General features: G+C 43.3%; 1 protein-coding gene across 1 annotated transcript in view; it reads right to left on the reverse strand.

The window, feature by feature from the left end:
- Window positions 1-19,963: 19,963 nt before the first annotated feature.
- LOC104463735 (PR domain zinc finger protein 14-like) overlaps window positions 19,964-20,804 on the reverse strand; it is a gene marked incomplete at its 5' end in the record, with an annotated part of 5,990 nt that continues 5,149 nt past the window's right edge. Inside the window, one exon of the mRNA XM_010076187.1 lies at window positions 19,964-20,191. Coding sequence (XP_010074489.1) covers window positions 19,964-20,191 — 228 coding nt within the window. The remainder of the gene's footprint in view (window positions 20,192-20,804) is intronic.

A 20,804-nucleotide genomic window follows, 5' to 3' on the forward strand; every position in this document is an offset into this window, starting at 1 on the left:
ATCAGTACTATAAATGTGGAAGACACATATTAAATGCTATTTTTAGGCCATTAGTGGTTATTTCTTGTATGCTCTTTGCCAAAAAATCTCATCTGCATTATTGTTAATCTGACAGCAGTGAGCTGCAAAATACAGTCAGAAAGGCCATGAAACCTGCTTCTTAATGAAACTCCTAAGGTCATTTGTGGTACTTAGACTACCTTCAGCAAAGCAATTGAGTAAAGAAAGTTTGAGATTCAGTCTTCTATAGTAAGCACTCAATAGGCCACAAAATAATGCTTTCACATTAATCAATTTTGCCTTAACAAACAGGTTTGGGTTTTTTTTTTTTAATTAGGTTTGTAAGCCATGTAGCTTCATTCCATATCCAGTAACCTTGGGATAACAGTCCCAGGCACTATGAGATTGTGCTGCAGGCCTTGATATTGCAAAAAACCCCAGCCATAGAGAGCAAACAGAGATTTCTTCACAATTAGACTAGCTGGACTAAATTCCTCTCTGACATGACTTATGAATTCATCCAACTTAATTTGCTGATAGGACGCGGAGCACTGTACCTTGGTCATTTGGTCTGATTTATATCAGAAAAGTGCACAAAAGAAAATGGAGCTTCTCTATCTTGCTCTTGTCCTCTCCTAGATTCCTGTTACTATATAACAGGCATCCTTTTCCTTTAATTACCTTCTTCACGGCTTGAGAGCTTTGATGACTTGATTAAGCCTTGCAGTGCAGTTCCAGTCCCTACCCATCTGATTAATTAGCCCAAACCTTATTAACTTCCTAATTCCAATCAATAATGCACTGATGCTGAACTGTGCAAGGGCAAACTAAGGATAGCAATTTTATCTGAAGACACAGAGCCACGTATGGTTTGTTCTTTTACCTATACTTCATCACTGCAAAAGTAAAACTACCTGTGAAGAATATATTTGTACAGGGATACATTTTGTCACCACCTGTTGCACCTTAACCACATCTGCAATAAAGCTTATAGCGACAGAGGCATATTGGTGGCACCTCTGTGTCCAGGTGCCTTTTTTCCAAATATTTAGCTGCTACTGGTGGCGAATGGAATGGTACCCAGCATTGTAGGGGTTGTAGTCTCCTGCATAAAATGCTAATGGCACTGGGAAGGCATGGCAGACCCCTGCCCTCTCAGCCTGTCTGGAGGCATGGAGAGCCAGCTGGTGTATTTTACTTTAATTATGCCAGTGGATATATTTCAATGCTGAAGAGTTATTTCAGAGACTCCCAGCACAGCTGAAACAGCACCCAGCTAAGCCAATGTACGTTTAACTATGGGTGGCTAAAACTGAGCAGGGAGACAGTGGCACTTCTCCCATGGCCCTCAGCTCCTCTGCCCTTAACTCTGTCACTGCTCTGGTGCTGGAGACCTAAACACCACCCAAGTCTCAACAAAAGGAAATCAGGGGTTTTTTTCTTCTCTGGCTTCATCTGAATGCACTAGCAGAGAATTCAGCACAGCTGGAGCAGCTGCAAAATGTGTCAGGCAACTGTTTCTCAGGCTGCCACTTTCCCACTCAACGATTGACGATTGCCACCACTTCATATATTTTCATTAAGAGGGTATATTAGACCTGACTTTCACAGTCAGCAGGATTTTTTTATTAATATTTTCTCACAGCAGCACTGACAGTGAAAATATCATTCAAATGTCTCAAAAAGTCCGATTCAGCAGAGATTGCACATTAGAGTAGATGAGCCTGTTCTGAAAATAATAGCTCTTGCTTTCATTCAGTTCATTTGAGTTTCTCTAGATTTCTTCAACTGCTAGAAGGGGAAAAAAATAAGGCCTTTTTACCATTCTTCCACCTGTAATAAATAGTCCTAGTGATGCTAAAATGTACAGTTTGCAGCACAATTCTGAGCATTGCAAACTACTTCTGGTTGGAATTTAGGGTAAGAGTCCTAAGACTGATGCTTGCTGATAACTAGCCACCATTTATTTTCCAAACAGAAATACACAACTTCCAGACCAGAAGATCAGAATAACAGACCTCAAAAGCACTGTGTTGTGTTGCAAGAGGGGAGCTGCATAGGTAGGATAGCCTGTAGGAGGATAGAGGGAATTGTAATTAAATGCCATTGTTACCCTTATTTTCCCTGGGTTTTCATTTTCTGATCACAGGAGCAGCTTTTTTCTTCTCATTAATGTCTGCCTTTCTAAACAATCTATAGTACCAAGTACCTCCATTACGCTTTCTGCAAGCCACTGACAACAAACCACAATTCTCTGTACAATACATTGTCTCAGAGGTAGTGGCTATCAAGGACTCTTAATAGTGCTGTGGGGAGGATCAATTGTTCAGCTCTATAGTGCAGGAGTGTCTCCTGAGCCTTTCAGTTGCCTGCCTTTGTGTACAATATCACTGATGGGGAGTGACATTTCTTTCTTAGGGAACCTTCCATTAGAGAGGCTGCTTCCAGGCAAATCCGGTGGTGGAGTGTTTGGAAAACAAAGCAAGGGTAGAAGTGGGCTTTTATCACATTTGGCCATGTGACTGATAAGGAATCAGATACTTTTCCTGGTACTCAGTAGGAAACTCTAGAAAATAATTTTCATCACTCAAGTATTACTGTCTCTGAAATTTTAAATGTAAATATGTGGCATCTCACTATCAGGGTAAATTTCCTAATACAGAATTTAAACAAAATTCAAAAAATTCCTTGAGTTGCATCAAGCTATGTCCTACAGTCTTCTAAAGGTACGAATCAAGATTTTCAGGTGTCTGTGCTGAGATTTATACAGTAGCCAGAGTTGGGCTAGAATTGTAATTTTGTAAGGGTTATCTTGAAACAAAGTCACAGATGAAGTTTCAACCCCATGAAACACATATCCATGCTGCAAGCAGATCTGGTTTTGAACAGCTCCTATTGTACTTATATAAAATCCTTCTGCATGCATGCTTGTGAGTTTTGAGTCCAGCATCATGCCTAGGGGTATGAAGTAGATCATGAAAATTTCATCTTTACTGATGATGGTCTTTACTGAAGAAGCAGAATGTGTTTTTTGTCTTGCTTTAACATAGCCCTCCAACGTCATCCCAGAAATCCTTGGTTCCTAGCATGTCTTAGGATATTAGGAGAAATCAAGCTGTAGCTGGGGGCATCAACGGATATGTGAGATACAGAACTGCCCATTTGTTAGTATTTTGTGTCACATTGCCCTGGAAGGAACTTATGAGAAGCTTAACAGCACAGTCCTGGCAGCTAAGCACCAAGAGTTAGGAAGAAGCATCCATGTGAGAGGCCATGCAACCTTGCTGTGCCTCAGCTTCCTGTCTGCAAGCTGGAAAGGAGCAGTATGCTGATAAACCCTAACAGAGGACTATGAACTCCAAGAAGGAGGTGAGTAGGATAACATGGTTTCACTAGCTGGCAGGTCTGCATAGCTAGAGAAGATGTCAGGAAATTATATTGTCGCAGAGTTAAGGTCCAAGTGGAATTCTGTGTTAGCCCAGACTGCAAACACTTTCTCCTTCTTGCTAAGGTTCACAAACATGTGGCTCCAAGGAGGAAGGTTTTAAGACAGTTTTACTACTGACATCCAAGCTTTGTAGGGGAGTCTCATGCCCTGTCACCACCAGCACAAGACCCCAGGTGTGTGCCAGGTGGGACGCACCACGCAGCCTGGCTGGTGGCCCAGGGCCAGCACACGGTGGAGCAGGAGTGCTTTGCTGGTTGAGATAAGCATTTAAGCAGCCTGCAATAACCCTTTCATTCATTAAACCACACTAAGTAGATTTGCGCGGTCTTCAAAATAAAGTCAAACACGAGGAGAAAAGAAAGTGCACCTAGACTGATTGCATGAAGGTAGCACAGGCCCCAGGGGCCGCCTGCACCAGGACACACACCGAGGCATGGGGCTGGCTGCAGCAGCCAGCGTGTCTGTGCTTCGGTGGGTCATCTGGGGCTTAACGAATGTCCTTCCTCCCCCGTCACCAAGGGGTGTTGAGAAGCAATGTTACTGCAGGGGTCTTGGCACTCACAGCTTATAGAGACATGCACAGCTCTCCAGACACTTCTGGCTTGCTGCGTTTCTACTGTGCTCAGGGTCAGTCAAGAACTTCAGGCAGCCAAGGCCGTGTTGAGTCTCCAACCCACTCACCTGATTGTCCCCACCACCCTCTCTCCCTCCCTGTTCTGTCAGACATGGCCTTCGCCTTGTCTCTTCCCTCCTCCTCTCTTCTCCTTCTCACATTATCTTCTGTTTCCTCTCCACCCTCCATTCTCCCTTGACCTTTACTTTGCTCCGATAAGATGCTTAAAAAACCCAGCCTCATTTTCACAGGTATTCAGGTAGCAACTGATACCTTCTACCTATCCTTTTTTTTTTTCATTGCCTGTTCTTTACCTTTTCCCATTAGCCCTCACCCCACTCAGAAACATGCAAGCCAGATAACCATCACAGGACACAGACAGCAATCCTGCCAGCAGACAGCGCTGACAGAGCAATCAGCTCCTTCTGCCAAGCCCTTATGTACATGGCAGAGCACTGTGGAGCTGAGCACAACTGGCTGCAGCAAGGGAGAGGACAACACAGGTTTGGCCAGGCATACAGAGACTGCCATTCCTTCCTCAGAGTCAGTCAGTAAGAGGCTGTTTCGTTCCCTCCTTCCTTTCTGTGCAGGCACCAATTTGAAGAGGTGCTTTGTCCCGATAGTGCGGTGAGGGTGGTGGCCACCACTTTCTGACATTGGGCCACATTACTTCTTACAGGAGCCATGCCCTCAAGGACTATATGGTGAGAGGCTTTCTAATCATTGTCTGGGCATAGCTCCTGACACCATGAATGGCATTATCTGATCTGATATGCATTTCCCCCCCCAGCCCCACAATGCAACCAGACCTGCCAGTATCAAGTGATCATAGAAAGGTCGTTATGTTAGGTCGTGCAGAAGATTTCTATCTAGTGTAATGGGGGAAGGAACAGCTCAGAGAAAGTTTCAAGGACAGCCCATTGCTCCCCAGGCCAGAGGAGTCAGGATGGCAGGAACCACAACATGCGGCTGACTCAGCCAGTCCCGACCATCCTCTAGGCATCCTTGGACTGCACAGCAACCTAAGTAATTACCAATAGTAATTATTTAGTAGTTACTCAGTAAATGTGATATTAGTATTTTACATTTGTTTTCTCAATACTCTTTTCACAAACTATATAGTCCATTTCAATCCATGTCATCCTGTTTCAACAGTAGCTGCTGAAATCCTTTCCTCATGTTCCTTGCAACTGCAACAAGAGGCTAGTAAAAACCTGCCTGGACTTCTAATACTAAAGCTCCTCCTTGAATTACACATTCTCATATCAGGTGGTTAGTTACTTGCCAAAGCATTCATAGCTTAAATGGGGTGAACCTGCTTATCAAGCACGGTAGCTCCAACATGAGTTAAAATATTTTCATTCTTCAGGTGTGCATGGAGGAGGGGTGGAAAACCAACACAACAAAATCCAGAAAAGTAGGAAAACGGCTGGTTATATACAAAAGAAAGAGAAAAAAATTCTTCTATTTGTTTTCCCTATGTTATTTCCTTCAAGTCTGTGGAAATACTATTCTAAAATACATAGAAAGGGCAAGATTTTAAAAAAATACCCGCAACAAGAAAGAAAGAAAGATCAGTTGAGCACGGTATCACTCTAAAAACAAATTTAATATTTCAGGTTAGGATCCATCTTACTCAGCATATATTTAAACAAATTGATTGCCATGTATAGAGGACAGTGAAATTCCTCTGTTCCTGATATCCCAGGGGCCTGAGCTATAGCTTTCATTTTGGGACATTAATGGAAGATTCCTAACCAGGCTGAGTTTACTAAGACAAAAACAACTCAAGGTCACAGTTCTGAGGATGAGATACGTTCAATAGAATCACTGAAAAGTGCACATAAGCTCCATACAAGTGTACTTATAGATGTCAATCATATGTGTTCTTCCTTTTTGAAACCTGAAGTGCAATGGGGGTATATTTATGTTAAAAGGCATTAAAAAAAAATCAAGACATCAATTTCTGGTAAGAAGCCTTCATATGAGGAAGAGCATATATTTTCTCCAGCTCTTTGGGTCCTTTTTTTTTTTTTTTTTGGGGGGGGGGGGGGGGTTTTAAACATTTTGGGAAAAAAAAAAACTTTGTAAACAGTTTATTGATGAGGAGTAGCCAAGGAGATCTGTGGTCTTGAAAACCCACTAGCACGGCAAAAAAACCCTCCCAACCTCAAAACCATGAAATGAATTTTAATCAGGTCCCAAAAGCTCTAGTTCAAACCTCCTAGAAACTCCCATGGGAATTACTCTAAATGTTGCTCTTTTTTTTCTGTAAAGATTTCCTGTATTGGTAAGAAACCAGTTGATCCTCTGGAGCCCAGAAGAATTCATCATGTTCCTTATGTCAAACATGCCATGACTGGAAGAAGAAAAAACCTGAATATTGTACCTGGAGCACTACACTTTTTCATAAGAAGAAGAGTAAAATTTTTCAGATATGGAGATGCTGATCTCTCAGTTCTGTGCTTATCTATGAAACTCCCAAGGCAAACTTCACAGACATTGGAAAGCCTGGTCATGGAGGACCAGTTCTAGGATTTGACACTTGAAGCTCTGTTATTTATCCAAAATAAAACTGCGTTGTCCTGACCAATACTGGTTAGAGAGGCAGTTTTCTTGACTCACTGATAGAAAAAAATTCAGAAAGCAAAATGATCAGTTAAAACAATGAAGGTTAATAAAGGTCAGAATGGCAGTCTGACCTCTGGCTAAAACAGACTTTGATCTCTAAGACTAGCAAAACAGTGATTTTTTCAAAAAAATAATAAAAATTGTATGTGTATACACACACCCTCCCTCCAGTCTTGTACCTACAGACTCATTGTAACAGTGTCACAACAGCTTAAAAAGGCACTGGTACCACAGTTTTATTAGACTTTCTTTATTTTCTACTTCATTAGCAATACAAAATTATGGAAAATTAATGTGTTGACATTATCTTTAGCACTGTGAATTCACATGTATCAAAACATTTATTAAAAGCTATAAATCTACCAATTCAACAGAGTTAATCCTATGTAGTGCAAAATAGAAAGGAAAGCATGATGTTCATCTCACTTCAGGTTTCACTTCAAATTTCAGATGTGATTTATTATTCTGTTATTGCAAGTTTAGGCTTTTAAACCATGTAACATAAATTGTTGTTTATTTTGTGCAGCTCTGGTGAACTGACAATGTGAAAATATATAACATTCTCATAGTAGCTTATACATTTTTACTGTCCTTACCTTAACATGTCTTTATAAATACACATGTGTATGTTTACACACAAGAGAACTAAGAATCAAAATGGTCAGGAACAAAGAAGAAGAAAACAGTAATTTTAGAGCTTAGGTGGTAGTGTGACAAGAATTTAATACAGAAATAAAGCAATGAGATAATGAAGCTTTCCTGTTTTAAGGAATACTGTCTTTGTACCTTACACCACTTTCTCAGGTGGGAAAAGACTGCTAACAAGGTTGTTGTCTCCCATTGCTCCATCCCTAGTTATAATTTTAACCTAATCTCATACACAAAACAAGGCTAAAACTTTGATGATTCACTCAAATTAGAATTATTTGTTTAATTATTCAGTCTAATCTCTTCAGATTCTTACAGCACATCCATCATGGAATAATCTGAGCATTCTCTAATGCAATTTTTATTTCTACAGGAACCTTCCGCCACATCTGTGGGAAGTATTCATCAAATGCATGTGTTCAGCAATAAATATCATAGTGAGAAGGTTGAATTTGTGTTGAATTTGTCATTCATCCAAAGGCCCCACTCCATCTCAAATTACATATGTTCCATTTGTCACATTTTTACATCTGAAATACATAAAGCAATAGCAACCAATGGTTATGCTGCATGCTGGAGCTAAACACTGTAATATTATTACTCAGAGGAAAGTCTGAGCCGCTCTAGTGCAGGCTATTCTCTTTTCAGTGGCTGAGGTGTAGAAAATACTTGTAACTCAAACAAGTGGCTTTGCAATAGATATTGTTCACCTATCTGCCTTTACACCGGGCCCTTGAGTGCGAGTACCATAGGAAGGAAGTAGGTACTGAATATTATCGAGGAAATAAAAGGTGTAACAGCCTGTAAGCATTTTAAAAAAAATATTACTTTTTGTTTTCCTTTTTTTAAGAACTGTCTAATAAGGAGCAAATTCTAAGCAGCATAATTGATGTAGCAGACAGCAGGGTTTTAATCAAGTAATTCAGACATCTGTCTTTCTTCTAAAGAACATGTATATCTTAGATCTTTTCCCATATATGTCCTAATTATAATCTTGTAATGTTTAAGTAGGTACAAAGTTGAGACAATTTGTTCACTATTTAAAATAACAAAAGGGTTTCATTTCCAAGGAGAAAGTCTGCACAAAAGGAAATTCAGCTATACAGGAGAAGAAAATTACAAGTATACCTAAAAGCCTATAACAAATAACTTCACTGAAGAGGGGGAGCAATGTAACGAAAAGCAACCTTGCCTGGTATATTCTAAACAGTTACTAAAGCCCCAGTTGCAATGGGGACAGATGGTCTCCACTGACCAACTCCAATGGAGGGAGAGTTATTAGCTTAGCAGACTATTAGATGGGTTCCTGAGCATGGTTACAGAGGCACATACACAGTGATCCAGCAAAAGGCATCATCAGGCATGCAAATGCAAGCTGTGCCCTTGGAAAGCCAAAAGGAACTGAACAAATAGGGTTAGGAAGACATAGGCAGCAGGACAATGAGAAGGACCTGGCAGAGACTAGCACACCAAAATGTTCAAGAAGGAAACTTGCCTTGCTTTGGACTGAGCCAAATAAGAAATAGTAAACAGTGATTACAAATGTGTTGATCTGCTGCTCATGACACTGAGATTTAGAATAGCTCACTTGCACTGTGATGTTCCCTTATTGCTCTTTTTCCCCCATGCACGGGGAGAAGCAATGTGTTGTAGAGCACACAAAGCACAGGCTGGTCCCAAGCAGCCTATAGAGCTGACGTGATGCAGCTCCCTTCCGCATGCATTGTGGCTCCTTCCCTTGGAAAATATAGCATAATAGGAGGAAGCAAAGCTGTCTGTGGGAAGCACTTGTTTGTATCTCACTTCTGTATTGTAATTTTTTGAGGTCCATTAACAGAGTTTTGGGCTCTATTTTTGGCATCAGTCTCTTCCGTGCAAGGAAAATCATCTATCTAACCCATGTCTCTTTTTTCCATTTGGAAAAATAAGAATTGCTATCTTCACAAAAGTCTCTGAAGATCTGTGGGAAAAAAAGTGTGAATGGATGTCACATCAGAAGATTAAAATATTCCTGTTCAAGGTCTCCCAAATATCTGACTGTTCCTTTGCCCTGCTCCCAGTTTTACTGCCTTGAGAAGACTCTCTTTCAGCAGAGAAATTGGTGAGTAACAGAAGATCACCAAAATAGCTCCAACACCTTCCTCTGTTGCAGGTTTCCACCTTGTCCTGGCTGCGTAGCAGGGCCTTGGGGAAGGTGACAGTCAGAAGTCAGCAAGAAAGAGGCTTGGAAGAGACCAACCTGCACCAGAGCCAGCCCTGCACAGCTGGAAGCCAGAGGCACTGCCAAAACCAGCGCAGCCCAGCCAGAAGCTCCAGGATTGGGGTCATTGTGCTGCAAAGGAGCCATTGTAGTGAAATCAATAGGGACCTTTTAAAGTTTTAAAATACCTTTACATGTCAATTCTAGGGTCAGAACAGAACAGGTCAAAGAGGGTTGACCCTCATAGCAGGTTAAACTCCTGAAGGTGGAGATAATCTCACAGCAGGAAGGGAGGAAAGTGCTGTGCCTGCCTTGGCCAAGATGCTTTCACACTCCCCATCGCCAGCTTTAGGCTAGGAGCCGGCCATTATCAGAGTCATTGTCATGATTATCTTTAAATCTGCTGCCTTGCATTCAAGGCATCTATCAGGAAAAGACCCAAGACCCTATTAGTGCAGGCAATAAGCCCCCAGAAGGAGGGGAGGAAACTCATTCGTAGATAAATTAATGTTCCTGCTGGCTGCATTCCTATCAGCTTTGTTAGTTCTGAAGTGACATTTACTGATAAATCCGATTTTACCACCCTTTCCCATCAATCAGATGGACAAGTTTCCTACCAGTTTGGTGGACGTTTGTTTTGGTTTTTTTTTTTGGGGGGGTGGGGGTTGTGTTTTGGTGGTTTTTTGTCACACACAATAATTTGCCAGGCACAAACACTTACCATCTGCTGGCCCCAGGGGAAGCCAAGCATCAACCCTCTGTTCCCATAGGAAAACTGTGCCCAAAAGGCACCACTGACAGTGTGTCCTGGCTGGCTCTGTCATGTCTGCCTTCCTGCTCTCAAGCTGCTGTTCAGAAAGTCACCATTTTCCTATTTAACATATTAATCATTTGTGAAAGAATGTCACTCCTACCCAAAATAATGCTTCCAAAGAAGCATCATCCAAAGAACAAAGTGCCTAACAATCGAAAAAATCCTTTATGTGCATCCATTGCAAATGCACGCTATGGATCTGAAAACAGTGGTCGGAAAAGGCTTGCGTATTTTACTGGTATGAAAAACATGTTAGAAAAGCCATAAGTGTTCATCCCTCATCTCAGCAAGTTGAGAAGTCGAATTCCTCAAGCTGATTCAAAAACATTTTGCCCTGGTCTAGATGGCCAGTCACAAAAGACAATATCTGACAAGTTTGCATTTGTAATTTTAGGTTAATTGAATATTTTACCAGCAACTGCATGAAATACAAAAAGAAGTAATAAATATACTTCCCCCCGTCCCCCATAGCTATTCTTTTGGGGAAATGAAATATTTGGTCATGACAGAATCTTTAAAGATCTGGATAGGAAAAACAATTAACTTCTTGATACATTGCTATCCAAGTGAATGGCAGTGGGTGGAAGCTTGCAATAACCCTATAGATGTTTAGAAAAAAAAAAAGTAATCTCTAAATCAGATGCAGCTTTAAGTAAAATAATCCAAACTCATGAAATAGAGCTTGAAGACCACAGTCTTCAAGATGATGAATAGTACTAAAAGACCTCTTTTCCCCTCTGAAGGTAGTTAACTGAGCTGTCTGCCTCAAGCTTGGACACTTTTAAATGTCTTGTTTAGCAATGGAAAGAGGGATTGAATTTGTAAAATCTTTGTCCTTTTTCTCCAGCCATACATTAATCCACTAAAGCATGTAATTCTTTAATTTCATTTTATTCCGTACTCTTCACGTAATGATGAAAAGAGAGCAGTGAAGAGCCTGACATTGAAGTAAGTTTAACTCTGTCCCCTGGTAGGTGGGAACGTGGGGGGAGCTGCTGGGTGGCAGCCTTGAATCCAAATAGTTACAATAGTGGGTTAAAAGCTCTTTCTTACAGCCCCAGCCCCAGGGACTGGTATGTATACAGCAACATGAGGCTGCCGAATCCTGCTGAAAAAGGGGACCTGCCCGAAAGCAAGGAGAGGTGGACAACTGCACTGTGTTGGACTGTACGTGCCGAAGGGTTGAGGACAGGCAGAGCTGTTGGCCTGGTCTCATCAATGGCCATGCTGACCGCACCATGGTGCCCAGGCTCTCATGGGGCCGCCTGGCCATGGCAGGACTTGGCTGCGCTGAAGCTACAGAACCTCAGATTAAACTCCAGCAGGTTAAACTTCCAATGAGTGTCTAATGACTGTAACAATTCCCCTTTGGCATTGGGTGTTATAACTATTTATGAGGTTGACCTTTAATTACTCTCTCATGTAGAAATCTTTGATAATATGTCTTTGAAAGCTTGACAAATACGGACCTACACAGCACAGATCAATACCAATATAGTAACACTACGAAGTGAAGCAGCTTCCACAAAAGCAGATGTTAAAACATGTTGCCAGCAAAGCTTCTTTGAAAGACTTACCCCTTCAGCTGGGCACTGTCAGCTCTTTCATACTACAGAACGGTCTATAAAATGTGGGAAAAAAAGCAAAGGATGCCAAATATCAATGCAACGTAAAGACTGGAAAGGGTATGAACCACTATCCCACTAGGGCCCAAGGGAACCACGGTTGTCAGAAGCAGTAGGACAAGAAGAGTGGCTGCCATCTGCCATTGCTGTAAATTCTTCTGCTCATCCTCCATTCAGACTCGGCTGGTAAATAAATAGATGGTGCCGAGTACCTGATTTGAAAGTCACAGCATTTCTTGAAAAGAAACTCTAGCAAATTCATTATCTTTTGAAACATGAATGCCAGCCAAGGACTAATGAAACCGAGAATGGATAGTTATTAGTTTTATATTCAGTTTGCTTGAATATTCAGTATTGCTTGATTTTTCAGGACATTTTTAGTAGACGTTATACGTATGCTTGGAGAATTCCTACAGAGCATAGAGGAGGGGGTTATCAGTACAACCATACAGTTATATAAAACAGAAGCAAACAGGACTCTCTTAATTCAGAATACTTTATTTTGTTTTTAACTCCCCTAGTATAACTCTATTATTATAATGGAAATTTAATACCCTTGTGTCATAAGTATCATGGAAATATGTGTTTTTTCTTTCCTACAACAATGATTAAAGGCATAAACCTGTATAAACGCAATAGGCATAATCTTTAGCCATTGCTATACATTATACAGAACTGCCATTTGTTCTAACCTAATGAAATTCTGCTGCAAGGAAGAGTCCCAAAGACCTAGACTGAAGAAAAAGTAAAGATAAAATTTAAAAGATTTTATAGTAATTTTGGTTTCCTTATTGCTGCTAGTAAAATAAGTGATCCATCTACCAGACAGATATAATTAAAGTGTCACGAACCAAAAAGGTCCATGGACTTTGGGGGAGTTTTTAACTGTTAGCAGTCACTTGAGTTTTTCTTCCCTTATGAATTTCTCACAAATTAAATTATTTTATCTTACTTAGAACAACTGTTCTCCCTTAGCCCTCCCATAGAACATTTTTGTCATAACAACATCCCTGCCAGAAGGAGCTCCCATGAGATGACATCAATCAAAGCCATAAAAGAAGACGTCTGGCCCTACTGCTCATGTCTTACAGTTACAAAACTGACAGCAACTACACTGGGTTAGACAGACCATCTGCATAGATCTGGCCAGTTACTCTAACCAAAATCTACATACCTTTTAAATTTGAATATTATACACTTAAAAAAACCCAACATATAGAAGCAAGCTCTGTTAACACGGTGATAACAGGGTCATAACAGGGTAGAAACACAAAAGGGGCTTAAAAGCCCTAAATCCAGGTGCCTTCCCCAGATGGAGCTAAGAGCAGAGTGGTTTTCTCTGAGGCTGCCACCCTGCCTCCAGATCTGCACCTGAACTCTCTTCTTGATGGAAATAAACCCCCCAAAATAAACTACCTGAAAGGCTCATTCTCCATCCCTCCTTTCTCAAACCTCCAAAATATTAGGCAGAGTGCACCCTTGGGAAGGGGTCTGGGAGGACAACTAAAGAACCCAGATGCTTGGGCAAATAGCCAAATGTCTCTTTTCCAGGAATGTTCGTTTTTCCTGACAGGTTTTTTCATGTTGAATTTTGTTCTGTGTGTACTAGAGTAACTGTGTGTGGGATCCCTCTGGTTCTGAAACTAAGGGAGAAAGGCTTAGAGGAGGCGTGAGTTAAATAGAAGCCTACTGTGATAAAGCAGCTTGATAAATATAGTAATATCCATGCAAGGTTTCACACCACCCTTGACCACAGGTCCATCAAACTCATTTTGACTATCAAAAATCTGGATTGGCCTCGTTACACTGTGTGGAGCAGAGACACCCTGCAGAGGCCTGTCTCAGCTCCCCGGGTTTCAGAGCCATCGTGTGAAGCTGCCTTTTACTGCCAGCATGGGGGAGGAAGCCTTAGAGAAGGCGGCTCTAGACACACCAGGAAAGCAAGATCCAAGCATTGCTGCCCTCCAGAGCAGGACTGTCTTTCTTTCAGCACTGCACATGGCTTGTGGAGGGGAAAGCCTTCAGCTTCCACCAGAGACCTTCAGTGCTGCCATCTCCAGCGCTCACTGTTCCTGTCTTGCCTGTCCCCAGCAGCAGCAAGAGCAGGATGCTGCCAGCCTGTGGTCCTGCTCACCGCTTGCTGATGGATACATCAGTGGGAAACGGCCATGCCTCAGGCTGGGGGAGGAGGTTCAAGAAAGTGAATGGATTCCCCTTTGGTTGTTTCCTTAGGGTTTTCACACCCCTGGAAAAAAAAAAATGAAAAAAAATCCTCTTTTCATTAAAAGAGTCGTTTGAGACTGTTGGTGAAACTGATACTGCAGAAATATATGTTCCTGTGTGCTGCCTTCCTGCTCCGTAATGGCTCTTGCATCAGGGACTGGGGGGAGGGGGCTGCTGTTGTCCATTTACTTTAGTAAAGATTGTTATTGAATGAAACCTTTAATGGGGCATTTATTCTCCCACTCAGCTAAGAGCTCCCAGCTTGTGGCAGAGTAGTCTTTCCCTCCACCTTGACAGCTATTAGAGAATCAATACAGGTAATCCCTCCGATGGCCATCAGCACCCGGCCATGGGGCTGCACTCCCACTTGTGGGAAAGCGAGACTTCTCCAGGGAGTGGCCTGCCACCACATCCCCACCACCACCGTGCCAGGCCAGTGTCCTCCAAACCATGCAGAGCCCTGTGGCTCCAGAGTGAATGCCACCGACTTCGCCCAGGTTAAGGCAAAGGATGGACTCAACCCTTTCTTCCTAGGGAGGAGGAGGGGTTCCACAGCTTGATTTCACTTCAGGGATTATCTGTGAATTGCATTTTTTTTAGCCAGTATACCTCAAGAATTCATCCCTTTCCCCCTCCTTGACAGACAGAGGGCATTTTCTCTGCTACTGCATTTCTGTTAGTGACCAAGGTGTCTTCTGCTGGTTCTGCTCAAACTCCTGCAGTCAAAGGGGTGGAAATTGCATTTTCTCACAGCTTCTTTGCAGACTGGTAATTCCACAATTTGCAGGGCTGTGTGGCATTCTCACACTAAGGCATGCAGCAGTGCTCTCCACACTACTAATCTGCTGGCTTAGCCAGAGGTTAGGCCTGTGAATTTAAGCCTGGTTACCACTGCTGCAATGCAGCTAAGCTGGGGTTTCCAGGATGGCCCCTACAGCAAGAGCTGTTGGAGAGTGACTGGCTGGGGATGGAGATGGAGTAGAACTGCTTGGGTCTCGCTGCAGGACAGGCAGAGGTGCTGTGGTGCTGTCCTCTGGTGCTCCCAAATACCCTCAGTTGCCAACACCCAGCCCCAGGCACCTTTGAGGAACTGGCTTTTCAGAAAGCAGAGAGCAATGCTTGAGTCTCCTGACACCCCCTGTGTGCCCCGGGCCCTGCACTACGTGCATTAAGGAGAGCCAGAAGGGAGAAGGTGCAAGGGGACATGCATGTGTGAGGAGAGAAAGAAAAGGAAATGAAAGTGATGGTGACTGTGTCCACACGGGTGAAACAAAGACCAGTGCTTGCTGCAGATGCACGTAGGAGATTGGTACCCCAAGAAACAGCTTTCTGAAGGAGGGGACAGCCGGTCAGGGCTCCCCTGGTGAACAATCTCTCTTGTTTAATGGACAGTTTGGCACTAATCAATATTTGTTTGTGGCATTATCTTCAGTTTGCTAAGCTCCTTGCGGCTTTTTGCCTTCCCTCGGTGGTTAACCACCTCCCTCTCCCGAGTCCCCGGGGGAGCGCAGAGGGACAGGGGCTGGGGCCGCAGGGGGATGTGGACGTTTGAAGAGCAGGGAGATGCAGCAGATGTCGGTGGCCAGGCCTTTTGTTCCTTCCACTTGCCAGCCTGAGCTCTGGGGCCACCTTTTTGTTTTTCTCTCTCCATTGTCATTCACCAAGGAGGGGATTTTCAGGAGTTAGCCTCACACCACCTCCGAGACTGCCCCCATCTTCTGATTGCTACTTAGATCACTTTCCATTTAACATTAAAAAAAAAATAACAAACCTGACACATTTAATGCAAAGCACTTAAAATCAGCTAGTGTCTTACAGGGCTGATTCATCCCAGGGTGCACAAGTCAGGTACAGTTTCTGTAATCCTTTGCCGTAGGGGATGCAGTGACAATGAGCCCCCAGCCAGGGAAGCCACGCTACAGCTACTGCTTAAGCCAAACTGAGTGAAAAAATGTGGGTACTTATTGCACATAGTGTATTCATGGGAAATGTTGCTGCCATCCTGTATCTGATGATGGCAAGAAGGGAATGGGAGAGGCAGATCTAGTGCAACATGCAGAGCCACAGCCTGGTCCCTCAGATAGCTGCAGGGACATCCTGCTTTCTGCAGCGTAAGCTCAGAAATGGCCAGCAGGAGCATCAAGTACAGTGGCTGTTCAGGAGCAACGTAGCAGCTGGGGCTTCCCTGCCAAAGGACTGAGCTTTTACAGTTGGCTTGGTCACAAACATTATCCCTTCACTTGAACTTACAGTGCAGCCTCCTTCATGCACGTGGCTTTCTACACCGCACAGTCATCCTGGGAAGCTGCCAGATGAAAAAGCGCAGTGTGCACACATTGCCTCCCTCCCCCTGCTTCTGATCTGCGTGTATAAATACTGAAAACCCCGCTCCTGGCTGAGCTGGCTGGAGCTGCTCATTCACCAGGATGCCAGCAGCATGGCCACAGAAGGTGCAAGTAAATGTGCAGATGCCTAGGGAGGAAAACCTCAGCTGACTGGAGGCACACAGGGTACGTGTACACTGCAGGGGCATTCCCTAATCTAAATCTAATATCCCCTAAACCCTCTCTGGCAAGGGCAGCAATATGTTTGCAGTGACAAACACTACATTTTCCTTGCAGGTGACAAAAATCTGCCAGCGGCAGCTCAGCCTGCCCTCCCTCCTGCATCCTGCTGCTTTATTTCCTGCTTCCTGCTGCTTTACTTCTCCCCACCCTGCTGTGAAGTGTGCTGCTGGGCAAGCGCCACCCCTGCTGCCCCCAGCCCCAGCACAGCTGGGACTCGCTATTCAGAAGGGAGAGGAGGATGCTATAGGGTAGTTAAATACCTTTTTTAGTGCTCAATCCGGATCCATCATCTTGCCTGCAAGTGGGGGTGAACTCAATCCAGAACTGAATGGCCTCAGCTTCCATGAACTGCTGGGACACTTAAGGACCGATTCATCAAGACACTGGCTGCCTTTGACTTCTAATGCAGTCAGCTGCTACCCAGCAGGACAAGGGCTAGAATTCCCAGTAAGAGACAGTTTGACTCTGTAACGACCTACAAATGACCTGAAAACACCCTTCACGCATTTGCTAGTACCTCAAATATACAACTCCAACCAACATATATGGCAGAAAACAACCTATAGCCCGTTAGTGTACACTACGGCATCCAATAATTTATTTTCATCCTCTGCATGAAGTATAACGATCTTAATAATTAGCATCAAAATTTACATATACAGGTTTAATGTGCAAGACAACCAATACCTTCAATTTCAAGTACAAGCAAAACCCTTCACATACTTTTTTACAGACAACTCACTCATCAGGAGGGTGCTAATATTTTAGTACAAGATATCTGGGTGTTCTTCAAGCAGAAGAAAATTCACACAATTAAAAGCACTACAGAAGATGCACCACTCCAGTAAATAAATAACCTTAATTCACAAGAAACAATGAGATCACCTGCATGGGAAACTAACCAAGCCATTCCTAGGCACAAGATTTCTTTCATTACTAGGTAGTTAATGAATATTGAGTTATTTATGGGACCGAACCAGCAAAGCCTTCACGTGCAGAATTCACATTTCTGTTGGCCAGGGTTTTCTATGCTTGGAGAAAAACACCTCCATGCACGCAGGCAGCTGGAGGCAAGATTCAGTTCCCCCACCTGTACTTTAGCATAGTTTGTAGACATAAATACTGTGATAATGTTCTGCTCAGGAACTATTTTTTTACTATTTAGAGCTCACCAGTTCAGCCCTCAATATGTACAAAAATACAGCCTGTTCTATTATAGTAATATTTGGTATTAAAATAAGCAAAAAAATTCAGAACAAAATGTCATCTTCATTCTACACTAAAACCTACATGTATGTACAATACTAACGGCTTGCTTATTTCAGATACTGCCTAGTGCTGGGCCTCAATATTTTGCTTACAAGTAAGTGGTTCTATAAATATTTTAAAAATATTTTTACCATGAAAACAATGAGAACAGAGCAACTTAAGGTACAATAAACCATATAAAAATTAGTGCAAATCAATATATTTATAGATACAGTATCTGCATGGCATAATTAAATGTGCAGGTAATATTTTTTTCTGTTCTATGCCATTTTTAAAGGTTGGCACAAAATAAAAACTTTTCTCTCTTATACATATGTGCAAAGTCCTTGCTAATCCTAGCTGATCTAGGATATTAAGAGAATCTCATCATCCCAGTAACATCAAACTACCTGTGTTCACCAACAAGTTCCAGCAGGGGCTTCATTATCCCTCCGGGATGCAACACACAGTCCCACTGACACAGGGAGCCCATCTCAGATGCACAGCCACCTGCCAATCATGGTGGCCACTCAGTGATAAAAAAGGACTCCCTATACTCAGTGGTCCTTCAGTACAGGCTTTTTGCTAAGCTTTCATCTCCAGCTGAGATTTCACATTGCCAGGGAATGCCATTTTGTTAGGGATTCTTAAAAATTTTGAAAATACTTTGCAAAAATCAGGGTCTAAACAACTAGGATTTTACACTGAAATTCCTTTATCCATTGTAATATGCTCTTGAGACAGCTTTGATCTGGGTCAAAGTTTGTTGGTATGAAAGGACAGGATGTCTGGGGCGTTAGGAGTTCTCCTCCTACTCAGAGTACAAAAGAAACAAAACCAGAGCTTTCAAGAAAAGGATCACGGGATATGTCTTCTCACCCACAGCCAAATGAGCAATTCTTGCTATAGCAAAAAAACCCCATCACTTACGATCAAAGACTTCCCTTTTGCTAAAAAGAAAACAAAACCTGCACAAATCACTCCTGACTTGCTGGTATGGTCAGTGAGAAATAGAGGGTGACAACTTCTAGTCTTCCCATGGAGGTGAAGGCTTTCCTGGAGGCCGGGGAGGGAATTTCATGTGCAGAGAGGTATACGGGCTGAGAAGTCCTGGTATCATCTATCTTACACTTTCAAATTTAGGATAAGTTACGGGAGTGCCACTACAGCAGCCATCCTCCGCAGAGCCAGGAGGAAGCAGAGGAGCCCAGCCTTCATGTCAGGACTCTCCATGAAGGCCCACTTGGCCAGAATGAGAGACAGGTTCAGGGAAATTCAGCCAGATGAGCCCACTGGTGGGATTGTGCCTGCTCCTGGCCTTTGCCAAGCCCTCAGTGCAATGCTGCTGTAAGGCTACTTGTGACCCACTGAGACCTCACTGGTGCTTGGGAGTATCTACATTTGATCCTCTAGACTCTCCACTATCTCTGATAGCTGTCATGACAGCCTGCAGCTATCTCATCATACCCTGGGCTAACCAGCATCCAGCATCCTCTGGAAGAGCTGGTCTCACTGCCCTGGCGCTCCCCATGTCCCAGCAACTGAGTGAAGGAATTAAACAGCCCTAGGATAGTCCAGCAGTCAGTGTCTCTGAGGCAGTTCACATTTCAATAGGGCATCATTAGATTGCAGGTTAAGGGGAAGAAGACCCCATACCTGGTCATGCGTCCAAACAAAACAAATAGGTTAAAATTGTCTTTGGAAAATGCACTTGATAAAAAAAAGCACGTTGGACTTCATTCACCCCAGTGTGACAGCAGGGTACACAGGTGAGAAACTCCTGTCCCCTGCACTCAGAAATACGCCCAAGGTCCAGAGACTGGATGTACCCAGAGTCACTGTGAGGGTAAACATCACCTGCGGCGTGCACACAACCACGCACGAACACATACACATAGACCGATACACACATGGGCTGGTCCAGGATGGGTCCATGGGGTTCTTGACTAATGAGTGGCATGAATCTTCATGTGGAAGTGGTAATCCTCCTGTTCTGGGAAGTGCTGGCCACACACTGAGCAAGTGCAGCCCTTCTCCTTGCTGTGCGTGCGGCGCACGTGACTGTCGTGGGCTGCGTGTGAGGCAAAGGCTTTGCCGCAGTGCTTGCACTTGAAGGGCTTCTCCCCCGAGTGCTGGCGGATGTGAGTGCGCAGGATGCTGGATGCCGTGAACGCCTGAAAGGGCAGGGATCAGAAAGGGGGGAGAAGGAGTTGAAAGTAATCTATTTTCACATATGTAATCCACAGGTTCAGCTAACCCAGACCCCATCAGAAGCACAGCACCCTGACAATAAGTCCTCAAATAGCTCACATCCTCTGATAGTTGGAGAAAAAACGAAAACTCCCAGCAACAAAGAACCAAAAGCTAATAGCCATCCCACTCAGCTTTAGAGATATGGCAGAGTCCATGGAGTTAGATGAAGCTGAGAGAGATATTTCTTAACCAGAGACACCAGTAAATATCTTCTACATGTCAAAGGATAAGAAGTCAACTTTCCTAATTAGCTTTGCAGCTCCTTCATGTTTGGGAGACATAATGCAGGTTCATTTTCAGAGAAGCCCTTTCATGTTTACATACACTGGCTTGGGATTCAGCTGCCAGAATTCAACCACGCAGTGAGTCCAGCATCCACCTTTTCAGGTTTAATTTTCCCTCTCCATCATGCTCTGGTCTTCCTTCACTCAGACATTCCAGCTCGTTTTCCCCCCTCAGAAGTAGCAAAACGTGCACAGTCACACTCTGTCCCCCTGAAAGACTCCTGCATTTGTGAAGAAAACCCTCTCATCA

Source organism: Pterocles gutturalis, unplaced genomic scaffold (assembly GCF_000699245.1).
Source record: "Pterocles gutturalis isolate BGI_N339 unplaced genomic scaffold, ASM69924v1 scaffold16818, whole genome shotgun sequence".
Lineage (NCBI taxonomy): Eukaryota > Metazoa > Chordata > Aves > Pterocliformes > Pteroclidae > Pterocles > Pterocles gutturalis.